The sequence below is a fragment of the Lipotes vexillifer genome, unplaced genomic scaffold (genome assembly GCF_000442215.2).
Source record: "Lipotes vexillifer unplaced genomic scaffold, Lipotes_vexillifer_v1.1 scaffold478, whole genome shotgun sequence".
Classification (NCBI taxonomy): Eukaryota; Metazoa; Chordata; class Mammalia; order Artiodactyla; family Lipotidae; genus Lipotes; species Lipotes vexillifer.
This window is the reverse complement of record NW_006779682.1, coordinates 948,331-975,631: the sequence shown is the minus strand read 5'-3', so window position 1 is coordinate 975,631 and position 27,301 is coordinate 948,331. Positions and strand designations below refer to the sequence as shown.

Sequence of the window (27,301 nt, the reverse complement as noted above, 5' to 3'; positions counted from 1 at the left end):
TGGGCCTCTCAATGTTGTGGCCTCTCCCTGTTGTGGCCTCTCCCGTTGCGGAGCACAGGCTCCGGACACACAGGCTCAGCGGCCGTGGCTCACGGGCCCAGCCGCTCCGCGGCATGTGGGATCTTCTCGGACCGGGGCACGAACCCGCGTCCCCTGCATCGGCAGGCGGACTCTCAACCACTGCGCCACCAGGGAAGCCCTCACACAACATTTTCAATCAACTATCAACTATACCTCAATAAAAAAGAAACCATTCACTTGCTATTTTTATAATATAGCAAAAATACATTTTAATATTATTTACATTATATTAAATATATAAAGCTCTTACTTGATATGCTTGCAGGCACAGCCCTTAGCTAAATCATAAAAGTGCAGATTGTTTTCTAAAGCTTCCCAACATTTTTGCAAAGACGTGCTCCTTCCCCTTATGGCCTTCTCCTTCCCTGTTACTCAGAGGTTTAATTTCTCACCGAAGTTTAACTTCTCTCTGCTCTCTGAGCTGCGTCCTGTACTTACTGATCAGACCATGTGGCTGGCACAGGAGAAAGTCAGCACACAGGGTTAGTGGCTGGGAAGATGGATAGTTACACCTGTGTAGTCGTTCTTAACTGTTCAGCCTCAAAAGCAGCGTGGGCTTAGCCATGGCTCCGGAAGATATGCTGTCTCTTTCACCCCATGGGAATCTTTCTCCCACTCATTGGCAATGTTATCAGACCCTGTTTGCTTCTGTTTTTTCAGCTGGCTTAAAAATAAAGTAAAATACCCTTTCTGGTTTCCCTCCCTACCTCCCATACGAATCTGCTGTCATTCTGTCTCCAAACTACCATGACCCGTGGGGGTCAGGTGGTACGCGGCGTCCTCGTGACCTTATCTTTTAAGCTCTGCTGGGTCCGGGGCTGTGTTAGACCATCCACCTCTGTGGGTCACAGCACACCTGTCTGCACGCCCAGCGCTCGGTGAGGACGGAGGTCGAAAGAATCATGTAGTCAGGGCACTCCGACAGCATCGTGATGACGGCATAGGGCCTGGAAATAATGCCCTTCTCCAAGAGCAGGGAGCTGGTTCAGTGAATCTTGAAGGAGTCCTGCCAAGAACAGCAGGGGCCAGTGAGCAAGTGTGTGTGCTTGTTAGGGAAGGCTCACCTACATTAAGGGAAATGCAGGTGGCAGGCAGAATGAGTGTGGATCCCACTTTAAGAGGGTTCTCTCTAGAATGAGTACAGAGCTTCCTCCATTTATGATGGGGTTGCATCCCAATAAACCTATAATGAGTTGAAAATATCATAAGTTCAAAATGCATTTAATACACCTAACATACTGAACATCCTTGATTAGCCTAGCCTACCTTAACCATGCTCAGAACATGTACATTAGCCTTCAGTTGGGCCACCTCATCTATCACAAAGCCTATTTTCTAATTGTGTTGACTATATCCTGTAATTTACTGAATACTGTACTGAAAATGAAAAACAGAAGGGCTGTCTGGGTCCAGCATGGTTGTCAGGGTATCGGTTGTTCACCCTCCTGGTCCTGTAGCTCACGGGGAGCTGCAGCTGCCACTGCCCAGCACCACAAAGACATTGGACCACACATCACTAGCTTGGGAAAGGATAAAAATTCACAATTCGAAGCATGGTTTTTGCTGAAAGCATGTCCCTTTTGCACCATCACAAAGTAGAACCATCGTAAATCACGGACCATCTGCATACACACTCAGGACATCTACAAACTCAGGAAACAGGGCACACCTAACTTTTAAACAGTATGTTAGTTACATTTTCAAGTACCATGCTCAGTGTGTTTTTAGGTAAATTACTTCTAAATTCAAAGTAATGAGCATTATCATTAAATTTTTAAAAAACTGAAATACACCTCAGTGTTCAAAACCAAGAAAGATTGAGCAAATACCGTATTTACGGCACTTTTTCATGTTAATGGTTGGACCCCTTGCTTTGAATTTAGGTAACTGGAGATTAAGAAAAAACATACTGAGTATATTATATGAAAATGTAAGTGAGGTAACATACTATTTGTATATGTTTAATCCATGTTTTCCAACATTGCAGATGCCCTCTGTGGGCATAGAAAAGTCTGGAAGGAAATATACCAAAAGGTAAAGCAGTGAAGATTCTGTAGGGTGAATATACATAGGATTTTTTCCTTCCTTTTGCCTGTCTATTACTTTCAATTTTTTTCTTCGGAAACTAGACAAGAAAAGATAAAATCCCAAGGTCCTTTGATATTTAAAAAATTATAATCCACAGGAGGAAAAATTGGTAAAAGTAGGACCAGAGCTGCAGTAGCACGTGTGCAGAAAACCCTGATTCAACGGCCCTCTTCCCTTTTGCAGGAGGGAGCAGGGTTCAGTGTCTCTGAGTTTTCTGCCAAAGTAGGTGCAGATTTCTGCCCCACGAGGGGCCAGATGTCCATTCATTCGTTACCGAACTAAGCTTGGGTCTGCTCACCCGCTTGCACTAAAGCCAGTCTACTGACACCTGGTTGTGGTGAAGGAAAGTGCAGCATTTATTGCAGATGCCAAGCGAGGAGTCCAGGCAGCTAGTGCTCAAAAGACCAGAACTTCCTGATGGGTTTCAGGGAAACATTTTTAAAGGCAAGGTGAGGGAGAGAGTCTTGGAGTACGTGATCAGCTTGGGCAGAGTTCTCTGGTGAGTTGATGGTGAGTTAAGGGGCAGGGTCACATTTTACCAATCCTCAGGCAGCAGTAGTTCTGGAGGCTATGTGCTCATGCTCATCGAGTAGTTAACTTCTTGCACTTGGTGATGGTTTTAGCACCTGAAAAACAACTCAGGAATATTTTTCAGATACTTTTATCCATGTCCTTCAGGGAGGAACTAAAGATTCTGTGATTGCCATATGGCTGATTTACTATTTAAATCGTTACCAGTTCTAACGACCCAACTGCTATTTTGGTCACTACATGTTCACATCCTTTCAATCATTAATTCTTTTGAACTTTTTTTAATTTTTATTTTTTTTAAATGAAGTATAATTTATTTACAATGTTGTGTCAGTTTCTGCTGTACAGCACAGTGATTCAGTTATATATATATTCTTTTTCAGATTCTTTTCCATTATAGCTTATTATAAGATATTGAATGTATTTCCCCGTGCTATACAGTAAATCCTTGTTTATTTTATATATAGTAGAATGTGTATGTTAATCCCAAACTCTAATTTACCCCCACACACCCCGCCCCCCCCACCATAGGGTAGCTTTATTTTTTTTCTCTTTTTTTAAACGTCTTTATTGGAGTATAATTGCTTTACAATGGTGTGTTAGTTTCTGCTTTATAACAAAGTGAATCAACTATACGTATACATATATCCCCATATCTCCTCCCTCTTTCATCTCCCTCCCTTGCACCCTCCCTATCCCACGCCTCTAGGTGGTCACAAAGCACTGAGTTGATCTCCCTGTGCTATGTGGCTGCTTCCAACTAGCTATCTATTTTACATTTGGTAGTGTATATATGTCCATGCCACTCTCTCACTTCGTCCCAGCTTACTCTTCCCCCTCCCTGTGTCCTCAAATCCATTCTCTACATCTGCATTTTGTTCCTGTCCTGCCCCTCGGTTCTTCAGAACCATTCATTTTTTTAGATTCCATATATGTGTGTTAGCATATGGTATTTGTTTTTCTCTTTCTGACTTACTTCACTCTGTATGACAGACTCTAAGTCCATCCACCTCACTGCAAATAACTCAGTTTCATTTCTTTTATGGCTGAGTAATATTCCATTATATATATGAGCCACATCTTCTTTATCCATTCATCTGTCGATGGACACTTAGGTTGCTTTCATGTCCTGGCTATTTTAAATAGAGCTGCAATGAACATTGTGGTACATGACTCTTTTTGAATTATGGTTTTCTCAGGGTATATGCCCAGTAGTGGGATTGCTGGGTCGTATGGTAGTTCTATTTTTAGGTTTTTAAGGAACCTCCATACTGTTCTCCATAATGGCTGTATCAATTTACATTCCCACCAATAGTGCAAGAGTGTTCCCTTTTCTCCACACCCTCTCCAGCATTTATTTTTTGAAGATTTTTTGATGATGGCCATTCTGACGGGTGTGAGGTGATACCTCATTGTAGTACTGATTTGCATTTCTCCAATGATTAGCGATGTTGAGCATCCTTTCATCTGTTTGTTGGTAATCTCTATATCTTCTTTGGAGAAATGTCTATTTAGGTCTTCTGCCAATTTTTGGATTGGGCTCTTTGTTTTTTTGTTATTGAGCTGCATGAGCTGCTTGTATATTTTGGAGATTAATCGTTTGTCAGTTGCTTCATTTGCAAATATTATCTCCCATTCTGAGGGTTGTCTTTTCGTCTTATTTATGGTTTCCTTTGCTATGCAAAAGCTTTTAAGTTTCATTAGGTCCCATTTGTTTATTTTTGTTTTTATTTCCATTTCTCTAGGAGGTGGGTCAAAAAGGATCTTGCTGTGGCATATGTCATAAGTGTTCTGCCTATGTTTTCCTCTAAGAGTTTGATAGTGTCTGGCTTTACATTTAGGTCTTTAATGCATTTTGAGTTTATTTTTGTGTATGGTGTTAGGGAATGTTCTAATTTCATTCTTTTACATGTAGCTGTTCAGTTTTCCCAGCACCACTTACTGAAGAGTCAGTCTTTTCTGCATTATATATTCTTGCCTCCTTTATCAAAGATAAGGTGACCATATGTGCATGGGTTTATCTCTGGGCTTTCTATCCTGTTCCATTAATCTATATTTCTATTTCTGTGCCAGTACCATACTGTCTTGATTACTGTAGCTTTGTAGTATAGTCTGAAGTCAGGGAGTCTGATTCCTCCAGCTCCGTTTCTTTCCCTCAAGACTGCTTTGGTTATATGGGGTCTTTTGTGTCTCCATACAAATTTTAAGATTTTTTTGTTCTAGTTCTGTAAAAAATGCCACTCGTAATTTGATAGGGATTGCATTGAATCTGTAGATTGTTTTGGGTAGTATAGCCATTTTCACAATGTTGATTCTTCCAATCCAAGGATGTGGTATATCTTAACACCTGTTTCTATCATCTTTAATTTCTTTCATCAGTGTCTTACAGTTTTCTGCATACAGGTCTTTTGTCTCCTTAGGTAGGTTTATTCCTAGGTATTTTATTCTTTTTGTTGCAGTGGTAAATGAGAGTGTTTCCTTAATTTCACTTTCAGATTTTTCATCATTAGTGTATAGGAATGCCAGAGATTTCTGTGCATTTATTTTGTATCCTGCTGCTTTACCAAATTCATTGGTTAGCTCTAGTAGTTTTCTGGTAGGATCTTTAGGATTCTCTATGTATAGTATCATGTCATCCTCAAACAGTGAGAGCTTTACTTCTTCTTTTCCAATTTGGATTCCTTTTATTTCCTTTTCTTCTCTGATTGCTGTGACTAAAACTTCCAAAACTATGTTGAATAATAGTGGTGAGAGTGGACAACCTTGTCTTGTTTCTGATCTTAGCGGAAATGGTTTCAGTTTTTCACCACTGAGAACGATGTTGGCTGTGGGTTTGTCATATATGGCCTTTATTATGTTGAGGTAAGTTCCTGCTATGCCTACTTTCTGGAGAGTTTTTTTTTTTTATCAAAAATGGGTGTTGAATTTTGTCAAAAGCTTTTTCTGCATCTATTGAGATTATCATATGGTTTTTATCCTTCAGTTCGTTAATACGGTTTATCACATTGATTGATTTGTGTATATTGAAGAATCCTTGCATTCCTAGAATAAACCCCACTTGATCATGGTGTATGATCCTTTTAATGTGCTGTTGGATTCTGTTTGCTAGTATTTTGTTGAGGATTTTTGCATCTATGTTCCTCAGTGATATTGGCCTGTAGTTTTCTTTCTTGGTGACATCTTTGTCTGGTTTTGTTATCAGGGTGATGATGGCCTCGTAGAATGAGTTTGGGAATGTTCCTGCCTCTGCTATATTTTGGAAGAGTTTGAGAAGGATAGGTGTTAGCTCTTCTCTAAATGTTTGATAGAATTCGCCTGTGAAGCCATCTGGTCCTGGGCTTTTGTTTGTTGGAAGATTTTTAATCACAGTCTCAATTTCAGTGCCTGTGATTGGTCTGTTTATATTTTCTCTTGCTTCCTTGTTCAGCCTCGGAAGGTTGTGCTTTTCTAAGGATTTGTCCATTTCTTCCAGGTTGTCCATTTTATTGTCATAGAGTTGCTTGTAGTAATCTCTCATGATCCTTTGTATTTCTGCAGTGTCAGTTGTTACTTCTCCTTTTTCATTTCTAATTCTATTTATCTGAGTCATCTCCCTTTTTTTCTTAATGAGTCTGGCTAATGGTTTATGAATTTTGTTTATCTTCTCAAAGAACCAGCTTTTAGTTTTTTTTTTTAATCTTTGCTATTGTTTTCTTCATTTCTTTTTCATTTATTTCTGATCTGATCTTTATGATTTCTTTCCTTCTGCTAACTTTGGGGTTTTTTTGTTCTTCTTTCTCTAATTGCTTTGGGTGTAAGGTGAGGTTGTTTATGTGTGATTTTTCTTGTTTGTTGAGGTAGGATTGTATTGCTATAAACTTCCGTCTTAGAGCTGCTTCTGCTCCATCCCATAGGTTTTGGGTCATTGTGTTCTCATTGTCATTTGTTTCTAGGTATTTTTTGCTTTCCTCTTTGATTTCCTCAGTGATCACTTCATTATTAAGTAGTGTTTTGTTTAGCCTCCATGTGTTTGTATTTTTTGCAGATTTTTTTCCTGTAATTGATATCCAGTCTCATAGCATTGTTGTTGGAGAAGATACTTGATACGATTTCAGTTTTCTTAAATTTACCAAGGCTTGATTTGTGACCCAAGATATGCTCTATCCTGGAGAATGTTCCATGAGCACTTGAGAAGAAAGTGTTTTCTGTTGTTTTTGGATGGAATGTCCTATAAATATCAATTAAGTCCATCTTGTTTTTATGTATCATTTAAAGCTTGTGTTTCCTTATTTATTTTCATTTTCGATGATCTGTCCATTGGTGAAAGTGGGATGTTAAAGTCCCTTACTATGTTTGTGTTACTGTTGATTTCCCCTTTTATGGCTGTTAGCATTTGCCTTATGTATTGAGGTGCTCCTTTGTTGGGTGCATAAATATTTACAATTGTTATATCTTCTTCTTGGACTGATCCCTTGACCATTATGTAGTGTCCTTCTTTGTCTCTTCTAATAGTCTTTATTTTAAAGTCTATTTTGTCTGATATGAGAATTGCTACTCCAGCTTTCTTTTGATTTCCATTTGCATGGAATATCTTTTTCCATCCCCTCACTTGCAGCCTGTATGTGTCCCTAGGTCTGAAGTGGGTCTCTTATAGACAGCATATATATGGGTCTTGTTTTTATATCCATTCAGCCAGTCTGTGTCTTTTGACTGGAGCATTTAATCCATTTACATTTAAGGTAGTTATCGAGATGTATGTTCCTATTACCATTTTATTAATTTGGGGGGGTTTGTTATTGGAGGTCTTTTCCTTCTCTTGTGTTTCCTGCTTAGAGGAGTTCCTTTAGCATTTGTTGTAAAGCTGGTTTGGTGGTGCTGAATTCTCTTAGCTTTTGTTTGTCTGTAAAGATTTTAATGTCTCCATCGAATCTGAATGAGATCCTTGCTGTGTAGAGTAATCTTGGTTGTAGGTTCTGCCTTTTCATCACTTTAAATACGTCCTGTGACTCGCTTCTGGCTTGTAGAGTTTCTGCTGAATGATCAGCTGTTAACCTTATGGGGATCCCCTTGTATGTTATTTGTTGTTTTTCCCTTGTTGCTTTTAATATTTTTTCTTTGTATTTAATTTTTGATAGTTTGATTAATATGTGTCTTGGCGTGTTTCTCCTTGGATTTTTCCTGTATGGGACTCTCTGCTCTTCCTGGACATGTCAATCATTAATTCTTGAACCAGGCTTTTGTGACTCAGGGGAGCCCTAGGAGACTACAGCTTTTCTACAAACAAGAGGCAGGCAGAGGACTCTGTGGTGGCAGTGGGTGATCTCTCTCAGGAAGGCCCCGTAGTGTCCTGCTCAGTTACACTTTTGTTCAACAACATTGATGGAGCAGCTGCTTGCGCTGCACACAGACTTGGTACTGGTGTTACAAAGTGAAAATAAATAGACAACATCCCTGTCCTTATGGAGAAGCTTTTAAAAAGGAAATTGCAGGATATTAGGCAGTGATGAGGGCTAAGAAAAAGAAAATAAATCAGGGCAAGCTGGGCAGTGCAGGGTGGGTTGGGGCTTTGGATGGGGATGAGGTAGGTAAAGGGGAGGAAGATGTGAAGGGCTGAGTAAGCACAATGTTGGGGTGCACAGGCCCCAAGAACTCTGTGTCCTTCTGGGCACCAGGACTGGGTGTGCAGCTGCATCCCTGTGTTCACCAAACAGTTCAGTCCTGGTACAGCTCAACCCCCAGTGCACTCGGCCATCACAGCACTACCTGTGTCCTGATTCCCTCCAACAGGGCCTTCCAGCCACTCTGCTGGCTGTGCTTCTAGCCAGATGTGCTAAAACAGAGGAGCGCAGCGATCCATAAAACAGCACGTCCCCAGTCAAACTGGGGGAGTGAGAACACTTTGATTTTTTTTCTGGAGACTCGGGATTTAAATTGAACCCAGCGCCGGACAGTGGGTTCTGTGGGTGACAGTGGACAGCCACACCTGTGAAAGGGGGGGAGACATGAGTGGTAGTGATGGCAACGAGGCACCCAGCAGTGGGAGATACAGGGGGTACCCCACGCCAGCTGACCCCAGTCCTCCCCAAGTGCTGACCCCTGACACTGGGCATGACATCTCCAGGGCCTGCCAGCACTGACATAGCAGCCCAGGCAGAAAAGCTCAGCGTCTCAAGCTTGAGGGAAAGGAAAGGGGTCAGCCATGGCTAGAGTGGTGGTCAGGGGGGTGTGTGTGTTTCAGGAGTGTAAATGCAGAAGCTGGATAGATGCTCCATAGGCTACTTCTTGGTTCACCAGCACTCTTAGACCCAACTAATCTTTCTTTAATTGGAATACAAAAGACTATGCCTTGCAATCCAAGAATGACAGTCATGACGGTCAAGAGTGATTCCCAACCCTTCTGAAATTGTTCCGCCTACTCAACATCCCCTCCCTTTGGCATATTTGCTATTTGAAGACAAAAGCAGGTTACATTAATTTTGTGTCTTCCCGGTTTTCCCCCACTGCTACTGGGACTTGCTGGTGTGAAGTCTTGGGGCAGAACAGATGCCGTTCACAGTCAAGCAGTGGGTTCACCTGATCAATACTGCATGATGCTAACTGTTATATTCCTTTTTGTTATAGCCCCAGCCCCGAAAAGGCAAAAATGTGACCACTGGACCCCGTGTCCCCCAAACACCTACGCCTACCGGTTGCTCAGTGGGGGTGGCAGGGACAAGTATGCCAAGATCTGCTTTGAGGATGAGGTGTAAGTACTACAGCGGGGAAAGAAAACCTAGCTCTTGCACTTGGTTCTTTCCCTTCTCTGAGGCTGACCAAGCAGCAAGTCTGCCCCAGGAGAGAAAGGCATCTTCCTGACCTCAGGCAGAGGCTGGGGGGCATCTGAGGGGAGCTGAGAATGCATGCTGTGCCGAGGGTGGGGAGGTGGGACCCGTAGATTGGTTTTATGTGTCCCGTGTTGAACTTTCATTTGATAGCAGTTAGCAAAAACCTCAGTACACATTTTGTACTCTAGCCCTTCAAAGTCAGGGAAACATCAAAACTCAGCGGATACGGGTGTCCTTGCATTTGGGTTTTGATCCTTACCCTCACGGGTTAAAGCCGGTGTCGTCTCTCCCTGCAGCCCCTACCCCCCACGTAGCTCGGCTCAGCTTCTGTGCCACTGCCTTACACTTGACAGCCCAATAAATCCTGGCACTTGGAAGTGTCCTAGCCCAGTGTAGTCCATGGCTAGGGCTGCCGTAACAAAGTACACAGACAGGGCAGTTTAAACAACAGACATTCATTCTCTCTCAGTTCTGGAGGTCAGAAGTCAAGATCAAGGTGTGGACAGGGCTGGTTCCTTCTGAGGCTGCAAGGGAGAGTTTGTCCCGTTCTCCCTCCTTGGCTTGTAGATGCTGACTTTGCCCTGTGTCTTCACAGCGCCATCCCTCTGTGTGTGTGTCTCGATCTAATTTTCCCCTTTTAAAAGGGACACCAGTCATTTTGGATTAGGATCACTCTAAAGACCTCATTTTAACTCAGTCATCTCTTTAAAGGTCTATATCCAAATAAGGTTACATTCTGAAGTTCTAGGGGTTAGGACTTCACCATCTGAACTTTGAGGGAACACAGTGCAACCCACAACACCAAGCTTAAGGATGGTTTGGGCGATTAAGTAATTATTACAAATGAGAGAAAATGTGGTCTGTTCCTAACCCTGAGCAGGAAGTCATTCCCAATTATCCCACCATTTCCCCCAAACCAGGCACACTTTCCCTTTTTTTGTTGGTTAGCTGTTGCCCACAGCACTCGGCACTTGCTGCATTTCCACCCCTCCACTCTCAGTCCCTTGGTCTCTGCACGTACATTGTTCTCCCAAGGAGCGGGCAGCGCGCTCAGAGAGGGGGTCGGATTCAGCTTCGACACCTTACTCAGTCCTGGCATATCCCCTCATTCAATATTTGGGAGTTGGGTAGAAATAGCCCCTTCGCTCTGCAGGTCCATCATGTCTCTAAGGTCCCCTTTGCTCTGCCGGACAGTTTGTTGATAAACATTCATCCACCGATGAACTCCAGAGGGTGAGGCACTCAGCAGAGGGACCATGACATGGAACACGTGGCTCCTGCCCAAGAAGCTGACGTCACAGTTCAGGGTTCTCCGCCTCAACCCCATGGACACCCTGCATGGTAGGGGTTGCCCTGAGCATTTCAGGGTTAGCAGCACCCCTGGCCTCCACCCACTAGATGCCAGAGAATACCCATCCTTCCCCCCGGCTGTGACAACCACACAGGTCCCAGACATTGTCACACGTCCCCTAGGTGGCAAAATCCTACCCCCTACCCCATTAAGAACCAGTGGTATAGTTGGAGAGAACAAACAGAGTTTGCAAATGTCCATGGTAAATGCTGTATGGTAATTGTGTGTGTGTGTGTGTGTGTGTGTGTGTGTGTGTGTGTGTGTAATTTCAGAGGTGATGCCCTGATGAATGGGATTGTCATTGAGGTAGATTGAAAACTGAGCAGGATCCCTTGGCAAGGAAGAGGCGGGAAGACCTGGGAGGGGTGGGGACAGTGGGAGGGGTCACTCATCCAGAATCACATCGCCAGAAGGGGATTATTCAAGCTCAGATCCCAGAGTCCGGGATTTGCCCTGCTCCACAGTGCCTGACACCTTCTCCCGACCATGCATAGGAGCTACTGCATCTTACCTGGTACAAACCAACCCGCTTTAACTTCATAGAACTCTGTCTGAGGTAGGTACCGTTATTATTCCCATGATACAGATAAGGCAACTGAGTCACAGAGAGTCACTTGCCCCTCATCACACAGCTGTTTGTGACAGAGCCAGGATTCCACCCGGGCAAACGTAGGGTCTGCTGCGTGGACCAACTTGAATCCTGTAGTCTAAAGGAACAACTAACCCTCTCTATGAATGTGTACAACCAAAGGTAGCTTGCCTGCTGCAAACAGTATTCTAGATGTTTTTCAGAATTCAGTGCAGAATAAAGCAGGATAAGCACAAACAAAAGAAAATTAAAAGGAACAGGAATCAATGAGGCCAGATGCCAAGACACTTGTTGTGCCTTTAGTGTTGTGTTTTCTTGTAACAAGTCCCTGGAACAGAAAGTATGGGTTGCAGAGATCTCATTGTCTTACAAATAAAATATACAGGTTTGGGAATTCCCTGGCGGTCCAGTGGTCAGGACTCTGTGCTTTCACTGCCGAGGGCCTGGGTTTGAGCCCTGGTCGGGGAACTGATATCCCACAGGCCGCATTGTGTGGCCTTAAAAAAAAACAAATTAAATAATTAAATAAATAAATAAATTTATTTATTTATTTATATATCAGGTTTATGTAGAAAGACAAGAGGTTTTTTGCCATTTGCTTCATCCCTACAACCAGCCTGTCCTGGGTGCCTGCAAACGTACCTCCCCCAGGGACAGCCCCCTCCATCTGTCAGTAGAGTCCCCCTACTCACTCACACCCATACCTCTAAGCAGCGGGTTTACATTACAACTTCCTTGTTTCCGGTTTTCAGCATTATCTGCTGCCCTGCCCCTCGGGAGGTCGGCTGTTTTCCACCATCACCCAGTTCCTGTCCTCTTTCCTTCCCATTGTCCTGATTAAGTTACTATACTGTCCTCATGGTTTGAGCAAAATTCATCATTTACATGATTATGACTGAAAATAAAATTCAGAGAGTTGACTTTATAGGAATATTTTACCAAGGGAGAACCCACTCCTGGCAAACAAGATTTCCAAATGAAAGGCGGTTAGGTGGTGTGGCGCTCCATGTCCACGGCTCGGCTTATAAAGTTTGAATGAGTAAGTGCACTGTTTTCTAGTGTGATTTGTTACTAGGAACTTATGTGCCGTTGCATTGCGTGAGCTGACTTGTTCATGACTGCAAGGTCATGCTGACATAAAGAAAGCTTAGGTTTTGTTTAAGGTCAGAGTCAGCATTTGGGGGACGTCAGGGCAGTTTTAAGTTTGGGTTGTGTGACTGTGAGGGTCCATCTAGGGATATATCCAAACTGTGGCCTCCAGTTTGGTTTTTTTTAATACTTACTTACTTACTTAATTAATTTGCACCGGGTCTTAGCTGTGGGCTCCTAAGTTTGTGGGATGCAAACTCTTAGCTTCGGCATGCGTGTGGGACCTAGTTCCCTGACCACGGATCAAACCCGGGGCCCCTGCATTGGGAGCATGGAGTCTTAACCACTGCGCCACCAGGGAAGTCCCTCCAGTTTGGTTTTTTTCTAACAGGACTCAACAGAGGTTCTTCATGACTGAAGCATGTTGTGTACAATAATTACGTTTTGTTTACTGTTGGCTCGCTTGGTTTTCCATGAAGTTACATCAGTTTAATCCCTAAACTTTCCTCTGGTTAAAATAAATCTCTCACATCAGATATTTACCAACTGCACCTGTGAAGCTTCTGCCCCTCTCCAACCAGCCAGGTTGCCCTGCAGCTACTGCGCGGCTGTCGCTCGGGGACCCCTCTCCACACCATCCTGGGGATGACCTTTGCCTCCCTCTCTGTAGCTGGAGTCCCTGTTTCCTGGATACAGTACCTTCCACTTTCTTAGTTTCCACCCTTGTTTTGCTGGAGCACATCTTCCAATAACATCCTGAGAAAAGGGTACAAGGGGAGGTAATATTTTTAAAGTTTCTTTATGTTTAAAATGTATTCGTTCCTACCAACGATTAACTGATAGTTTGGCTGAGGATAGATTTCTCAGCTATAAATAGCTCCCACTTTGAATTTTGAAGTCTTTGCCTGGAATTAAGTGACTCTCACTCTGGCAATGTTTGAGTGTGGTGACCGTGAGAATGAACTTCTCAGGTTTCTAGTGGCAGGTAGTTCATTGACCAAGAGTTCCAGTTGCTGCATTCTAAAATCCATAGTAGGTCTGCTGGAGGCCCGGCTTCCCCTGGCTGCTCCTAGCCAGTGACTGAGGCCTGTTACAGAAAAAAAATATTCATGACACTTCGTGCAAATGGTCAGGCCGACTTTATTCAAGGGGGTGATGGCAATAAACGTAGGGACCACTCTTGTGGGGTCTTGTAGGGGAGAGAGATTGGATTCAACTCCAGACACATCACGGGTAAGAATTTACAGTCAAGCAGCAGGGTGGAGATTGTGGATAGAAAATTACTAAGAGGAAAAACATCAGGGTTGAGGGGATTCTGGCTAAACAGGTTAACAAGATTCTTGCTGAAGGCGGGACAGGGTGATCAGACACCACCTGGAGGGTGGAGGAGGATTAAGAAACTGATTTAATATGGATGGTGATCACATAGCAAAGGTGGGGCTTTCTGGTTAAACTGACTTAGCAGAATTCTTGCTAAAATTGGACAATGCAGAGATGAGCGGAAGTCCAAATTTCAGGCCTAGTTTAAAAAGAGCTCGGGGGGCCTGAGTAGAGTTTGGTCAAGGAGAGAATCCTTATCAGAACCTTGAGATACCAGGCAGCCCCATTCCTGGGCCACACAGGCTCAGCTGAAGCCCAGCTTGCGTTCCAAGATGCCCATTGGCCTTGCCGAAGTCTCCTGAGACTGCCTGGCCGCCCAGGACATGCCCACCCCAGCTTTTTCCCTTTCCTCCCCTTAGGGTCAGGCTTGAGTTGGGGTCTGACAACTCGCCCTGCTTAACCCCACCCCTCTCATCTTCTCTCGTAGGTATTTCCCCTAATAAAAATTCTAGCGCATTTAACCCTGTTTTGGTATCTGCTTTTCAGAGGACTCAGAGTAACACAATGAGAATGACTGTTTCCTCACAGTCTGTCCAGCAGGCATGTTGACTAATATTTTGATTTTTGCCATATTCCAAGAGAAGAAAGTTAGTCTCAGATTACTGTTTTATTTCTCTTGTTGTGAGTGAATCCAGGGGCTTTTCATGCTAAGAATGGCTGTACAGTCGGCCCTCCCTCCCCATGGGCTCCACATCTGCGGATTCAACCAACCGTGGATCACATACTATGTTTATGATCCATGGTTGGTTGAATCTACTCATGCAGATCTCACAGATACAGAGGGCCGGCTATGGAACTTGAGCACCCGTGGATTTTGGTATCCGTGGCAGGTCCTGCAGCCAATGTCCTGCAGATACGGAGGGATGGCTGTATTTATTTTCTGTGAACTGTTTCTATCTCCTGCCCATTTTTATTCCTATCACTGGCCTTTTCAAATTGACTTATAAGATTCTTTATGTATTAAGGTAGTTAGCCCTTTTGTGTTATAAAACTGCTCTCCATATTTTGTCTTTTCATTTTTTAGATGGCATTTTAAAATGTGCTTATGCTTTAGTTAATACCTGACCTTTAACAAAGCAAAGAAAATACACACCATATAGTGAAAGTAAAAATTTAAAAATTTGAAAAGCAGCAAAAACAGAAAACAACCCAATTACGAAGGTATCACAAAGAACAAATATATCTCACGTATATTAAGTGGCCTGTAAAAATGCCAATTAAAAGGAGGCAATTCTTAGATCGAATCACAGCACATAAACCCCAAATTATGCTGTGTATTAAAAATGCATACATACAGAAGAATTGAGGTCATAGGGAAAACCACCACCCTGAAAACTGGAGATACAGGTAGATTCATCAAATCACAGACTACGTGGAGCAGGGAGCCCAGCTGGATCCAGCATCCGGTAGGAACCCTTAAAGGGTAAGTGACTAATTGCTGGAGACTGAGCTTGGATGAGCCTGAGAGATTAATTCCTGGAGGCCAAGCCTTGGAGGAGCTCCTACACCTTCCTGAGTTTCTCCTCCAGGAGCCCTACCAGGCTTTCAGAGGGAAGACTGAAGAAAACTCCCCTCATGCTTCTGGCAGTGGGAATGGGAAAGTAGCCATTTTGAAATATGTCCCCAGTGCTCTGTTCTTCTTAGCAGGCTTGCCTTCAAGGGGAACTGTTTTACCAGAGTCTGACCAATGAAGGTTTTACCAAAGACTAGCCAACCTCGGGGAGGGAGATACCCAACTCCAGGCCCCTCTGGCCTTCCTGTCTCCCCTAAGGAGTGAAAGAAAAAAAAAAAAGCCACTTGTGAAGGCCACAGTTCAGGGTCACAGGCTCACTGAAAGACTGAGACCTGATCACAGGCCTATGGAACACTTCCTCATCCCTGACGTCTTACTACCACATGATAGGACTCCTGTAAAATAACAAGGGATTACAGCTGAGAAAAACTGAAAGTCTCAAACCCAATGCAGAAGAGTCTACAGGGATACTCAAGAAAGAGAGGAGAAATGTTAGCCTCTGACACCTACGGCTACAGCAAATAGTAAACAGAGCCTAACTCCCTGCCAGATGAACATAACATTCACCCTAAAGACCTATTTACCAAGTATACCATGTCTGGCTTTCAACAAAAAATAACAAGACATACGAAAAGTAAAAAACCCCAGTTTGAAGAGACAGGGAAAGCATCAGTACCTTGCCCAAATATGGCAGAAATTTTGGAATTAGCATACCAGGAATATAAAACAGCTATGATTAATATGCTAAGAGCTGCAATAGAAAAAGTGGACAGAATACAAGAACAAATGAGTAATGTAAGCAGACAGATGGACACCCTATGGAAGAATGAAAAAGAAATGGTGGAAATTTAAAACACCATGACAGAAATGAAGAACCCCTTTTATGGGCTCATTAGTAGACTGGACACAACCAAGGAAAGAATCATTGACCTTAAGGATATGGCAATAATACCTCCCAAACTGAGAAAAGAAGAAGAAAAAAATAATTAAAAACCTGAAAAATAAAAAAGAACAGAATATCCAAGAACTTTGGGACAACTACAAAAGGTATAATACATGTAATAAGAATACCAGAAAAAAGAGGAGAGAAACAGAAATATTTGAAGTAATATTGCTGAGAACTTTTCAAAATTATCCACAGACACCAAACCACAGATCCAGGCAGCTCAGAGAAAACCAAGCAGGATAAATACCCCAAAATGTACACCTAAGTAAATTGTATTCAAACTAGAGAAGATTAAAGACAAAGAGGAAATCTTGAAAGTAGCCAGAGACAAAACCAACAACAACAACAAAATAAAATGAAACAAAAAAACCCACTTTACTTATAAAAGAACAGGGTAGGAATTACATCAGGCTTTTCTTCAGAAACCACGCGAACAAGAAGAAAGTGGGGTAAAATATTTAAAGCAAAGTGGCTGTACCATTTTACATTCCTATCAGTGTATGAGAGTTTCAATTAATCTGCCACTATATTCACCAACGCTTGGTATGGTCAGTCTTTCTAACTTTAGACATTCTAATAAGTATGCAGCAGTATCTGACTGTGATTTTAATTTCCATTTCTCTAATGACTAATGATGTTGAGCCTCTTTTCATGTGTTTATTTGCTGTATGTATATCTTACTTTGGTAAGTGCCTATTCAAATCTGTTCATTTTTAATTGGGTTGTTTTCTTGTTATTAATTCTGAGGTTTGTTTATATGTTTTGTATTCAAGTTCTTTATTAAATATATGATTTTCATATAGATTCTCCCAGCTTGTTTCTAGTGTTCTTCTTCTCTTAACAGTATTTATCAAAGAGCAGAAAGTCTTAATTTTAATGAAGTCTAATTTATCCATTTTTTCCTTTTATGGAGCATGTTTTTCATGTCGTATCTAAGAACTTTTTGTCTAACCCACAAAATTTTTCTTCAAAGCTCTCCTAAGTTTCTTCCAAGCTTCTAGAAGTTGGATAATTTTAGGTTTTCCACTTTATATAATACGATATACCCATTTTGAGATAATTTTCGCAAATGGTGTGAAATATGAATTGTAGTCATTTAAAAACATGGCTACTTAATTGTTCTAGCACCATTTTTCATAATACTGTCTTTCTCTACTGAATTCTTTTTGCACCACTGGCAAAAATCAAGTGACCATATACGTGTATATCTAATTCTGGACCCTCTATTCTCTTCCATTTATGTTTGTCTGTCTTTTCACTATATGCAGTAATTTTGATAACTGTAACTTTACAGTAAATCTTGAAGTTCAATAATATGATTTCTTCAATTTTGTTCTTTTTTTTTCAAAATTATTTTGACTATTCTAGATTCTATTTCCATATGAATTTTTGAATCAGCTTATAAATGCCTACACAAAAGCCTACTGGCTTTTTTCTTTTTTTCTTTTTGAGATTGCATTAGATCTCTAGATAATTTAGGGAGAATTGACATCTTAGCAATATTGAGTCTTTTACTCACCTCAATTTATTTAAATCTAATTTGTCTCAGTAATGGTTTGTAGTATTCAGTGTATGCATCTGCAGATACTTTTGCCATATTTATCGCTAAATATCTCATGCCTTTATGCTATTGTATATATTTTTTAATTTAAAATTTAAAAGTTAAAAAAATTAAGTTTAAAATTTCAGTTTCCCATCAGTAGTTGCTAGTATGTAGAAATACAATTGACTTTTATATAATGATCTTGTATCCTGCAACCTTCCTAACCTCACTTATTAGTTCTAGTAGCTTTGTTGTAGACTCCACTGGATTTTCTACAAAGATGATCGTGTCATCTAAAAAAAAAAAAAAAAAAGGCAGTCATAACACTGCTTTTCTAATCTGCATGCCTTTGACTTTTTATGAAGATAACGTATCAGTGATTCTAAAACTTGACAGAGGATGCATGCACTCATACAGATGCACACACACACACACACACACACACACACACACACACAAGATCTTCAGTAATGTTTCACATTTCCAGGAAGGTCAGTCTTCTTCCTGGTTTTAGGACACAATCTCCTTGAAACTGGCATTTCATATTCTCCAACTTAAAAGTAAAACTTAACTGAGATAGTGTAAGGGATTTATTTAAGGAAATAATCAGGGTTACATTTTGTGGTTGGATAGAAGCATCTCCAGGTGTCCGCAAAACCTCCGTCAGAGCACTGATGGGGAGAGGACACATGGAAGCTGATACCAGAGTTGGGTCAGACCCATCTCTTATTCATCCACCTCTTGTACCTCATTTTTTTTCCAGCCAGCCAGTTTGAACGTGTCCTTCATGTTTGTCAACCCTTCTCTTGTGTTCCTCGCATCCCATCAATTGTCGAAACCCAGCAAGTATACATCTTCAGTATTTCTTTACTTTGCCATCTCCTTCCTCATCCCACTTCTCCTCTCCTTGTTCATGGTCTAGTAAGCTTCATCAGACTACGAAAGTAACCAGGTTTTGTGTGTGTGTGTTTGTCTCCAGACTTTCTGGCTCCTAATCCATTCTACTGGTTGTTGTACTCCATATTTATAAAGTGGGAAAATGAATGCCCACCCATGAGGAGGTTGAGGATTCAGTGGGAGAATGTTTGCAAAGAGCCTGTGCTCAGCAAACACTGGTGTTTCTCTCCCTGGCCATTTGTATAAATTATAAGACTAAATGCAGTTTCCAGGTTCCCTGAGGGATTCAGACTGTAGAGATGTGTGGGGATGGATGTGTGTGGAGCGAGTGTAGGGGTGACTTTCAAGAGAGCTTGGTCAAGGCCAGTGTGTATCTACAAGGAAATGGTAAGTGACAAAGGATGGACAGTAATTTTGCCAAGAGAGGATCTTACAGAGCAGGGAGGGCTACTCACTGCTTGGTGAGAAAGGAGTTCTTTGACCAATGCTTATCTACATTTCAGGCTCATAGGAGAAAAGACTGGGAATGTGGCAAGAGGAATAAATATTGCCATTGTCAACTGTAAGTTATTAAATGTTTTCTTTAAAACTCCTCTAAAAGCTCTGTGATTGGATATTCAGTGGTACCTTGGGTTTCTTTATGCTTTTTGCACACGATCTAGTCTAGGTTTTTATTTTAATGCATTTTAAGAGTATATATTTAACTATTTTTTACAGTGCCTCACTTTAGAGATTTGTGGTTCTACCAAAAAACTGAAATCAAATATAAACTGATTAAAAAAAAAAACTAAGAAGGACCTGCTGAATTCAGAGCTGAAACCAGATCAGCAGACCTGGGGGTACAGACACCCTGGAGTTGGGCTTCACGTTTGCTCTGATTCCTGGTGGCCCAGCTGAAGGTGACACCAGTTCCTACCTTTGTCTGATAAAAGGGCCTCAGGGGAAGCACAGCCTGCTTTCCTCTTAGGCCTGGAAAAAAATAAACACATCTGTCATTATTGCCATTGGGGCCCCTGACAGTAAGAACTGTAACAGGTTTAGGGAAAGGGTTTCCCTTGGCGTCTGTACCTATGAGCAAGGTGAGCACATAGTCCACTGACAGAGGGCTGCAGGAACCTGAGGAAAATGTGCCTGATCTGCAGGAAGAGCTACAGGGGGCAGCAGAAAGGGCTGAGCGGGGGCCCTGGTGTTTGTGGGAAGAGGCAGGTGCACTGGGAAAGAACGTGGGCTTGAATCTAACTGGTAGCAGGCGGGAGGGATGCTCTGGGCAGCTGGTGTGAGCCCTGCCTTCCTGACCCGAATCAATGGGGCCCCCTTCAGGGAAGGTGGTCCTTTCCTTCAGGTGGGACCAGGGCAGTCATGCTTCCAGGAAAGAGACAGAGAAGGAACACGCTGTTTTCGGAATGTGCCCTGAGTCCCCATGTACCTTCTTTTAAAAACGGTTTCTCTCATTTCCAGATGTGACTGGGAAAGTATTAGCAACACAGTATTTTGATATGTACGAAGGAGGTAAGGAAACTCTTTTCCTCTTAAAATTAAAATGAATTATACACATAAATTAGGATAAAAAAATACGACCAAAAACATCAAACATTCAAAATTTGCCGGAAGCAAATTTTTTCTAGAACTGTCTTACATAAACCCTCGTGGTCTCTGAGTTCATGTATTAAAGTTTGAAGGCATTATCTAGAAAATGTCTTTTCTTTGATCACACTTGCCCTGGATCTTTTCCTTCTGCCCCTTCCTCGGATAATGGGAAAGAGAAAACATCTCTTTCTTTTTTTAAACCAAACATGTAGAATAATGTGATCAGCCTCCAGCCCTGAATGTCATCATAATTACTGCTGTGTTCACGGCGCTGGACGTGGTGCACACATTCCTGGAGCCCAGGGTGTCCATCCTCCTCCAACTGTCCCTCCATTCTGGACTCTGGATCTTGACTGAAGTTGTTTTTATTTAACACTGAGAATTACCTAAAACAAATCTTTATAAAGGTAATGGAGGGATGCATTCCCGGATGCACTCGGGAACAATGCCGTTAATCATAACTACAAATACAAGCCCCAGTGGTACATAACAGGGTTTGAGCTGAGCCTTTATTTCCTCCCTGTAAGAAATAGAGGGGTCTCTTAGCAAGGACGTATGCATCCCGGCGTGGTCTGTTATGTCTCGTATTTCCCCTCAGTGTCCTGGAGCCACTCGGCTCTTAGAGGGTCATGCCCAGCTCCGGTGCTTTCTTATTAATTGCAAAGAAGAGCCCACCTGTGTTGCCAAAGTCGTTGCCAGTTGGTTTCAAAGCTGATCACTAGAATCTTTATGATCCGATCACGCTGCTTGCCTCACATTGCCCCACCGTGGAACCCACAGGCCATTTACTACGAAAGCGCTAAATCATCATTTGCGTGGTCGAGAGACAGTTCTAGAATCAGAGGATTCAGAGCCTGGGGCACAGAAGCTGAGAGCAGAAGCACAGCCTCTAGGGCCAGAGTCTCAGCTGACAGAGAAGGTCCTAAGACTGATTTGCATTGACCCGGCAGATAACTCTGGACCGATGACGAATTTTATTCAGAGCGCTCCCTCGAAGTCGCTGCTCTTCATGGTGACCCACGATGACGGTAGCAGCAGGTGAGTGCAGACTTGTCACAGCAGGGGCGAGAATCAGGGAAGCCAGCGGGGGTGCAGAGCACCAGGCCTGTCAGTGTCCCTCAGTACATCATTTAGGAGAGGACAGAGGTCCAAGGAAAAGGATGATTCTTCAAGGAAAAGGAATGGGAAACCATGGGGAACAGACTGCATTTCTAGAGAAACGACAAGCTGGTGGGGCGCATAAATCCTGGAAACTAAGGAATATTTTCAGGTAGCAAGACAAAGCCACCACTGACCATAAATAAAATAGCAAAGCTAACCCTTGGCCAAAGAGCTAAACCCAGGGTGGGACTTATACACACACACGCACGCACACACACACACACGCACGCACACACACATGCACACATACACGATGCTTTCACTAGGGAGAAAATGACCTGGCCAGTGTTTCTCCAAGCGTGCCCTCCTGAGCAAACGTGTGCGTCTTCACTGCCTAACTTCCGAGAACCCCAGAGTGCTTATAGGCATCGTGAATTTCCGAGATGGGGCTACTGAACATGGCATCTCCCAGATTTGTTTGAATTCAGATCTTATTCTCAGAAGAGCATCTTCCCGGATGGAAGTTCTTTGACATGTGCTTTGAAAGACTCAGATTTAACCCATTTAGGAAAATCTCAACTTATTTTCTCTTTTTCTTTCTGCCCACCTCCCTGTACTTTGCCCTGAATTGCACCTTTCTATGGTGGTGGGATTCTTTAGCTTTTGTTTTTGTTTTTTTTTTTCATTTTTGATACTGACTTTTCTGAATATGAAAGGGACAGTTTTGACACTTGTTTTCATCTTTCAGCAACTTCTGTCCGCTTTATTTGTGGTCAGTAAACAGGAGGGCAGCAAGGACCGAAAACTATGCTGGCTGGGATGAGGATGACTGAACCCCAAGACCTAGGGCTTTTCCGAATTGAGAATTAAAACTCTGAGCCCCAAACTGAGTCTAAAAAAGTCCTGGATGTGGCCTTATGTGTAACTAGAGATGTGACACACTCAGCCAGCATGTGTGTTTCCCTCCTGCCCTGCACCCCAGGAGGGCAGGCGCTGCTTTAGAAACCTGTCCTAGGACAGACTGTGCCCTAGCACCACATACCCGAGTCTGCAGGTGAGACATTCACACGCTTCCCCCTTTGCCCCGCAGACTGAAGGAGGACGCTAAGAAGGCCATAGAAGCCCTGGGAAGTAAAGAGATCAGGAACATTCGGTTCAGGTCGAGCTGGGTATTTCTTGGAGCAAAAGGCTTTGAACTTCCCGCAGGAATTCAGAGAGAAAAGGTGAGTGGTTGCTAAACATCCCTTCCTGAAAACCAGTTACCATATGTCCTAGCAATTCCACTCATAGATACATAGCCAAGAGAATGAAAAACATACGTTCACACAAAAACTTGTACAAGAATGTGCTATTATTCATAACAGCAAAAAAGCAGAAACAACCCAAATGCCTGATTAATAGATTTTAAAATGTATAAATAAAACACGGTATATCCACACACTGGAATATCATTAAGGCACATAGAGAAATGGAGTACTGATATAGGCTGTGACATGGACGAACCTTGAAAACACACTAAGTGAGGAAAACCAAACACAAAAGGACACATACTGTATGATTCCATTCATATAAAATTTCTAGATTTCTGTCCAGAGACAGAAAATAGATTAGGGGCTGTCTAAAGCTGTGGAGGATGGTGAGTAGATTCAAATGGGTTTGTGCATTCTTGTTCCTGGGATGAAAATGTTCTAAAATTGAGTGTGATGACGGCTGCGTGTCTTTGTGAATATGCTAAAAACCATCGAATTGTACACTTTAAATGGGTGAATTTTATAGGATGTGAATTCTGTCTCAGCAAAGCTGTTATATTAAAAAGAGAGATAAAACTAGAATTCCAAAGTTTAGAATGCATATTCCTATTCTTGTTAAGCATTAGTTTAAGGTGCTCCATTGTCTGTGAAAGAATTGAAGATGGAAAGCCTTAAAGTCAAATCAATCTGAACAAGGAACAAGTGTTCCTTCTGAGCAAGGAACACTCCGATTACCCTGAAAAAAATATATAGCCCTTCTCCCAGAGAACTGAAAACCAGACTTGAGAGTTGTGCCATCCCATATGGCAGCTACTCGCCAGATTTGCAGATTACATTTAAATTGATTCAAGTTAAATAGACTTTAAAATTCAGTTCATCAGTCACGCTAGCCACATTTCAAGTACTCAGTAGCCAAATGTGGCTAGTGGCTACTCTACTGGGCACGTGGATTAAAGGACACTTATACCATAGCAGAAAGTTTTCCACCTGTTGAATCAAGTTGCTTCAAATATTGAGTCACATTAAGAGGAAATCACGTACCCTGAGTAGGTTGTAACAAATCCCATCCTAGGAAGTGATTCTCTTTTTATGACTTTGCTCACAGCTGGCTTGCTAACCATTTGTTGATTAGATGAATGGATAAATTAAATCCTTTTCTTTCCTTTGCACAGGTCAACCACTCAGATAATGCAAAGAACAGGTATTTGGGCTGGCCCGCAGAGATCCAGGTAGAAGGCTGCATACCAAGAGGACCAAGCTAACATTGCCCGGCCTCAATAAAGGTGCCCTTTATAGACAAACGCATCCCGAATGGACCACAACTTTTCCAACAGTCAATATTTGATGAGTATTTGGGGTTTGTCGTCAACCAGCAGCGACCACAACATTTGCCAGTTGTCTAAAATCTTGTCGCACAGACTTTTTATGCCAGTGTTTATAGAGTAAAGGTAGTGAGAGCAGGACAGCTGAAATGCATGGGAATTGTTCAAGGGGATGCAGTGACTTCCCCTTGAAAGGAGAGGATTGTGGGGAAGCAGCCGCTGCTTGTCCAGATGTGGAGACACTTTACGATTGGATCTATGTTTGATCCCTGTGGTCCAGACAGCTCTGCAGAGAGAAAAACCTTTATTCCCCGACCACCGAGCACACCCTCCTTTCGGACATCCTGCCTCTCAGGATGAACAGCAGTCAGAGGGCTTAGCAACCTTCCTGGGTCAACCCCAGTTGAGCTCTTGAACTCCCCCTGCAGGTCCCTGAACTTATTTATTCCACCAATCCGGATGCGCCTAACTCAGGCACCAGCGGTGCGGTAGTGAGGAAATTCCGTGTCCGCCTCCATGCTGGGGTGTCACTCCAGTGGCCGGTGGGACCTTGTCTAACAGGGTGGGGGAGAAGGCTCTCTGACAGGTGAGCAGGGTCTGCTCTCAGGAGAGCCACTGTATATACCCCAGGTTTCCTAGGAGACACACCATAGATCTGCGGACCAAGATACCCAGGGACTTGGGGTTAAGAAACTCAAGTCATTGCCAAGTGCCCATTCTAACCTCCCTCCGAAGCCTGGCTACCAGAGATGGTAGGAGACTTTGGTACCAGCTTAAGAGTGCTTCTCTGAGCCTCCAGTTTCTCATCTATAAATAGAGGGATTGGGATAGACAAATGATTTTCAAGCACTTTTATCGGCAGTCCTCTTTTGAAAAACATGGCAGCACGTGGCACCCTGAATATCATCACCCTTGCAGGATCAAGCCACCCAGATCTCAGTGGTTGACAACAGTGCTGAGGTCTCCTTCGTGCAGTAGGCGCCTCGCGGGGCAGCCGAGGCTCAGCTCTGGGTGCCCGGAGCCAGGATGAAGGAGCGTCCATCTCAGGCATGGAGGCCAGACAGAGCAGAAGTCCAGAGGTCCCCCAAAGCTCCTGCCAGGACACATGTGAGCCCTCATCCTTGCACCCCTTTGTCAACCGGGGGGGACATCAACCTCGTGGCAGTGGGGGGTAACTGTCGGCCCCTCAGGGAGCCTGGGCCTCTCTTTGCAGAGGACTCTGAAAACCACTGGGTACGATCTTGGCTGGGGCCCTGTTATGGGCTAGATTCTGTTCCTCCCAAATTCATGAGTTGAGTCCTAACCGCCAGTACCACAAAATGTGACCTCATGTGGAAACAGGGTCATTGTAGGTATAATAAGTTAAAGCAGGGTGACCCTCATTCAATATGACTGGTGTCCTAACAAAAAGGAGATGTTTGGACACAAACAAGCAATCAGAGAGAACCCCTTTCTGGGTTCTGGATCACCTTGGAGGAGGCCTGGAAGCGGCGTCTGGAGAGCATTAGGGCATCGCTGAAAAGGCAGCAGCATGGGGACCCCTGAGGGCTGCAGGGGCTGGAGCAGAGAGGGGCAATCAGGAGGACCGCAGGCCCCTCTGTAGGGGACTGTCACAGTGGGCGCATGTCCAAACCCATTGCATGTATAACCCCAAGAGCAACCCCAGGGTTAACCGTGGACTCCTGGTGACAATGGGTGGTTGTGGATTGTGACAGATGTGCCCCTCGGGTAGGGGATAGTCAACAGTGGGGTAGGCTGTGAAGAGGAGAGGGCAGGGCGTCTAGGGGAGCTCTCTGTACCTTCCCCTCAATTTTACCGGGAACCTAACACTGCTCTAGAAAATAAAGTCTATTACCAGAAAACAAAACAAACCAAATGTTGCCAAGGAAACCGAGCCTTGCGTGGGCAGCCACACCTGAACATCTGTCCTAATTACACAGACCCCCGGGAAGTGACCCTAAGCCCTCCCCACGCCCGTGAGCTCTCCCAGGTGTGCAGACCTGCCCCTCCCTGCGGCGGGTTGGGGGGCGTGGGGGCTGGAAGGGTTTCTCCTCCCACAGAGAGGGCAGGGCCTCTAGCCTCTGCCTTGGAAGAGGCAGGCACTTCTTGAGCTCTCAGCATCCCTATTTCCTAGATGCTTGGACTTCTGACACCATAAAATCAGGAACACGGCTTGTTCCTGACAGGAGAGTGTGTCACCAGCTAGGACCCTCCATCGCGCTGCCCACCCCAGGCCTGTCCTCCTAGCATCTGCCCTGAGGTGGGTCACCATCGTCACCCCGACTGGAGAAGTTGGGGCCCAGACAGTGAAGAGTCAGGGCGTTTCCACCCCCACACTTAGGACTCAGACTCCTTGGTCCCTCCATCTCCTCAATCCATGAATCAGGGAGACATTGCATGGTCTCCTCTGTACGACTGAGAAAGCAAACTCAGAAAGAGAGGTCTGGCCGAGGGTGGGTGCATTCTGGCTCCAGATGGCTTGGGGCTGTATGAGCGCTCAGGCCAGCCCTTCCTCAGAGGGTCAGGGGGCCGAGAGGGATGAGGGGCTCTGGCCGGGCCTGCAGCTTGAGAACCAGCCCAGCACTTTGATGCTGTCAGGATGAGGGGTGTGCCAAGGGGATGCTCTTCTGAACGGGGATGCAGGGTCCTCCAGCTGCCTCCACGGAGGTGGGTGTCACTCTGTGCGGTGCCTTCACTTGTAACTTTCCTGGAGCATAGACGCACCCGCCCTGTGACGCAAGACATTGGCGGTGAAGTCGGCTGCCCAGTTCTTCCCTCCATCCTTCACCTCTGCCCAGGGCCTCTGGATGATCCGGGCAATAGATCCCGCGGGACACAGACCCCGGAGACTCTCCCTGTAACTTCCTAATGCCAGGGTTTGAAAACCATTTTTTTAGCCTCTAAATTTCTTCTTTAAAGGGAAATTTGCGCACAAGTCAAGTGAATGAGCAAAGAACTGCTCAGGATTTATTTTCTAATTTATAATCTTATTTTTTATTTTGGAGAGGATCGCAGGAGTGAAGCCGAAACTGAGGCCAGCTTCCCCGGTCCCGTGCCAGCTTCTCATCCCAGGGCCTCGGCGTGGTTCCCCACACTCTGGTGATGGCAATGCCTGATTCACCTACCCCACTTTAGTCACAGTGCCGCCACCGCCGCCGGGAGACCTTTGGGGCCCCCTGGGGTGCAAGTAACCAAGCCAGGACCAGAAAGTGGGGCTAGCTCAGGGCTGA

At 43.8% G+C, this 27,301-nt stretch overlaps 1 protein-coding gene across 1 annotated transcript in view; it reads left to right on the top strand.

Annotated features, from left to right (window-relative positions):
• FAM3B (FAM3 metabolism regulating signaling molecule B) overlaps positions 1-24,011 on the top strand; it is a 35,329-nt gene extending 11,318 nt beyond the window's left edge. The window contains exons 3-8 of the mRNA XM_007452876.1: positions 9,301-9,424; positions 19,315-19,373; positions 20,270-20,320; positions 21,349-21,436; positions 22,590-22,722; positions 23,922-24,011. Of these exons, the coding sequence (XP_007452938.1) occupies positions 9,301-9,424; positions 19,315-19,373; positions 20,270-20,320; positions 21,349-21,436; positions 22,590-22,722; positions 23,922-24,011 (545 nt within the window). The remainder of the gene's footprint in view (positions 1-9,300; positions 9,425-19,314; positions 19,374-20,269; positions 20,321-21,348; positions 21,437-22,589; positions 22,723-23,921) is intronic.
• Positions 24,012-27,301: the final 3,290 nt, after the last annotated feature.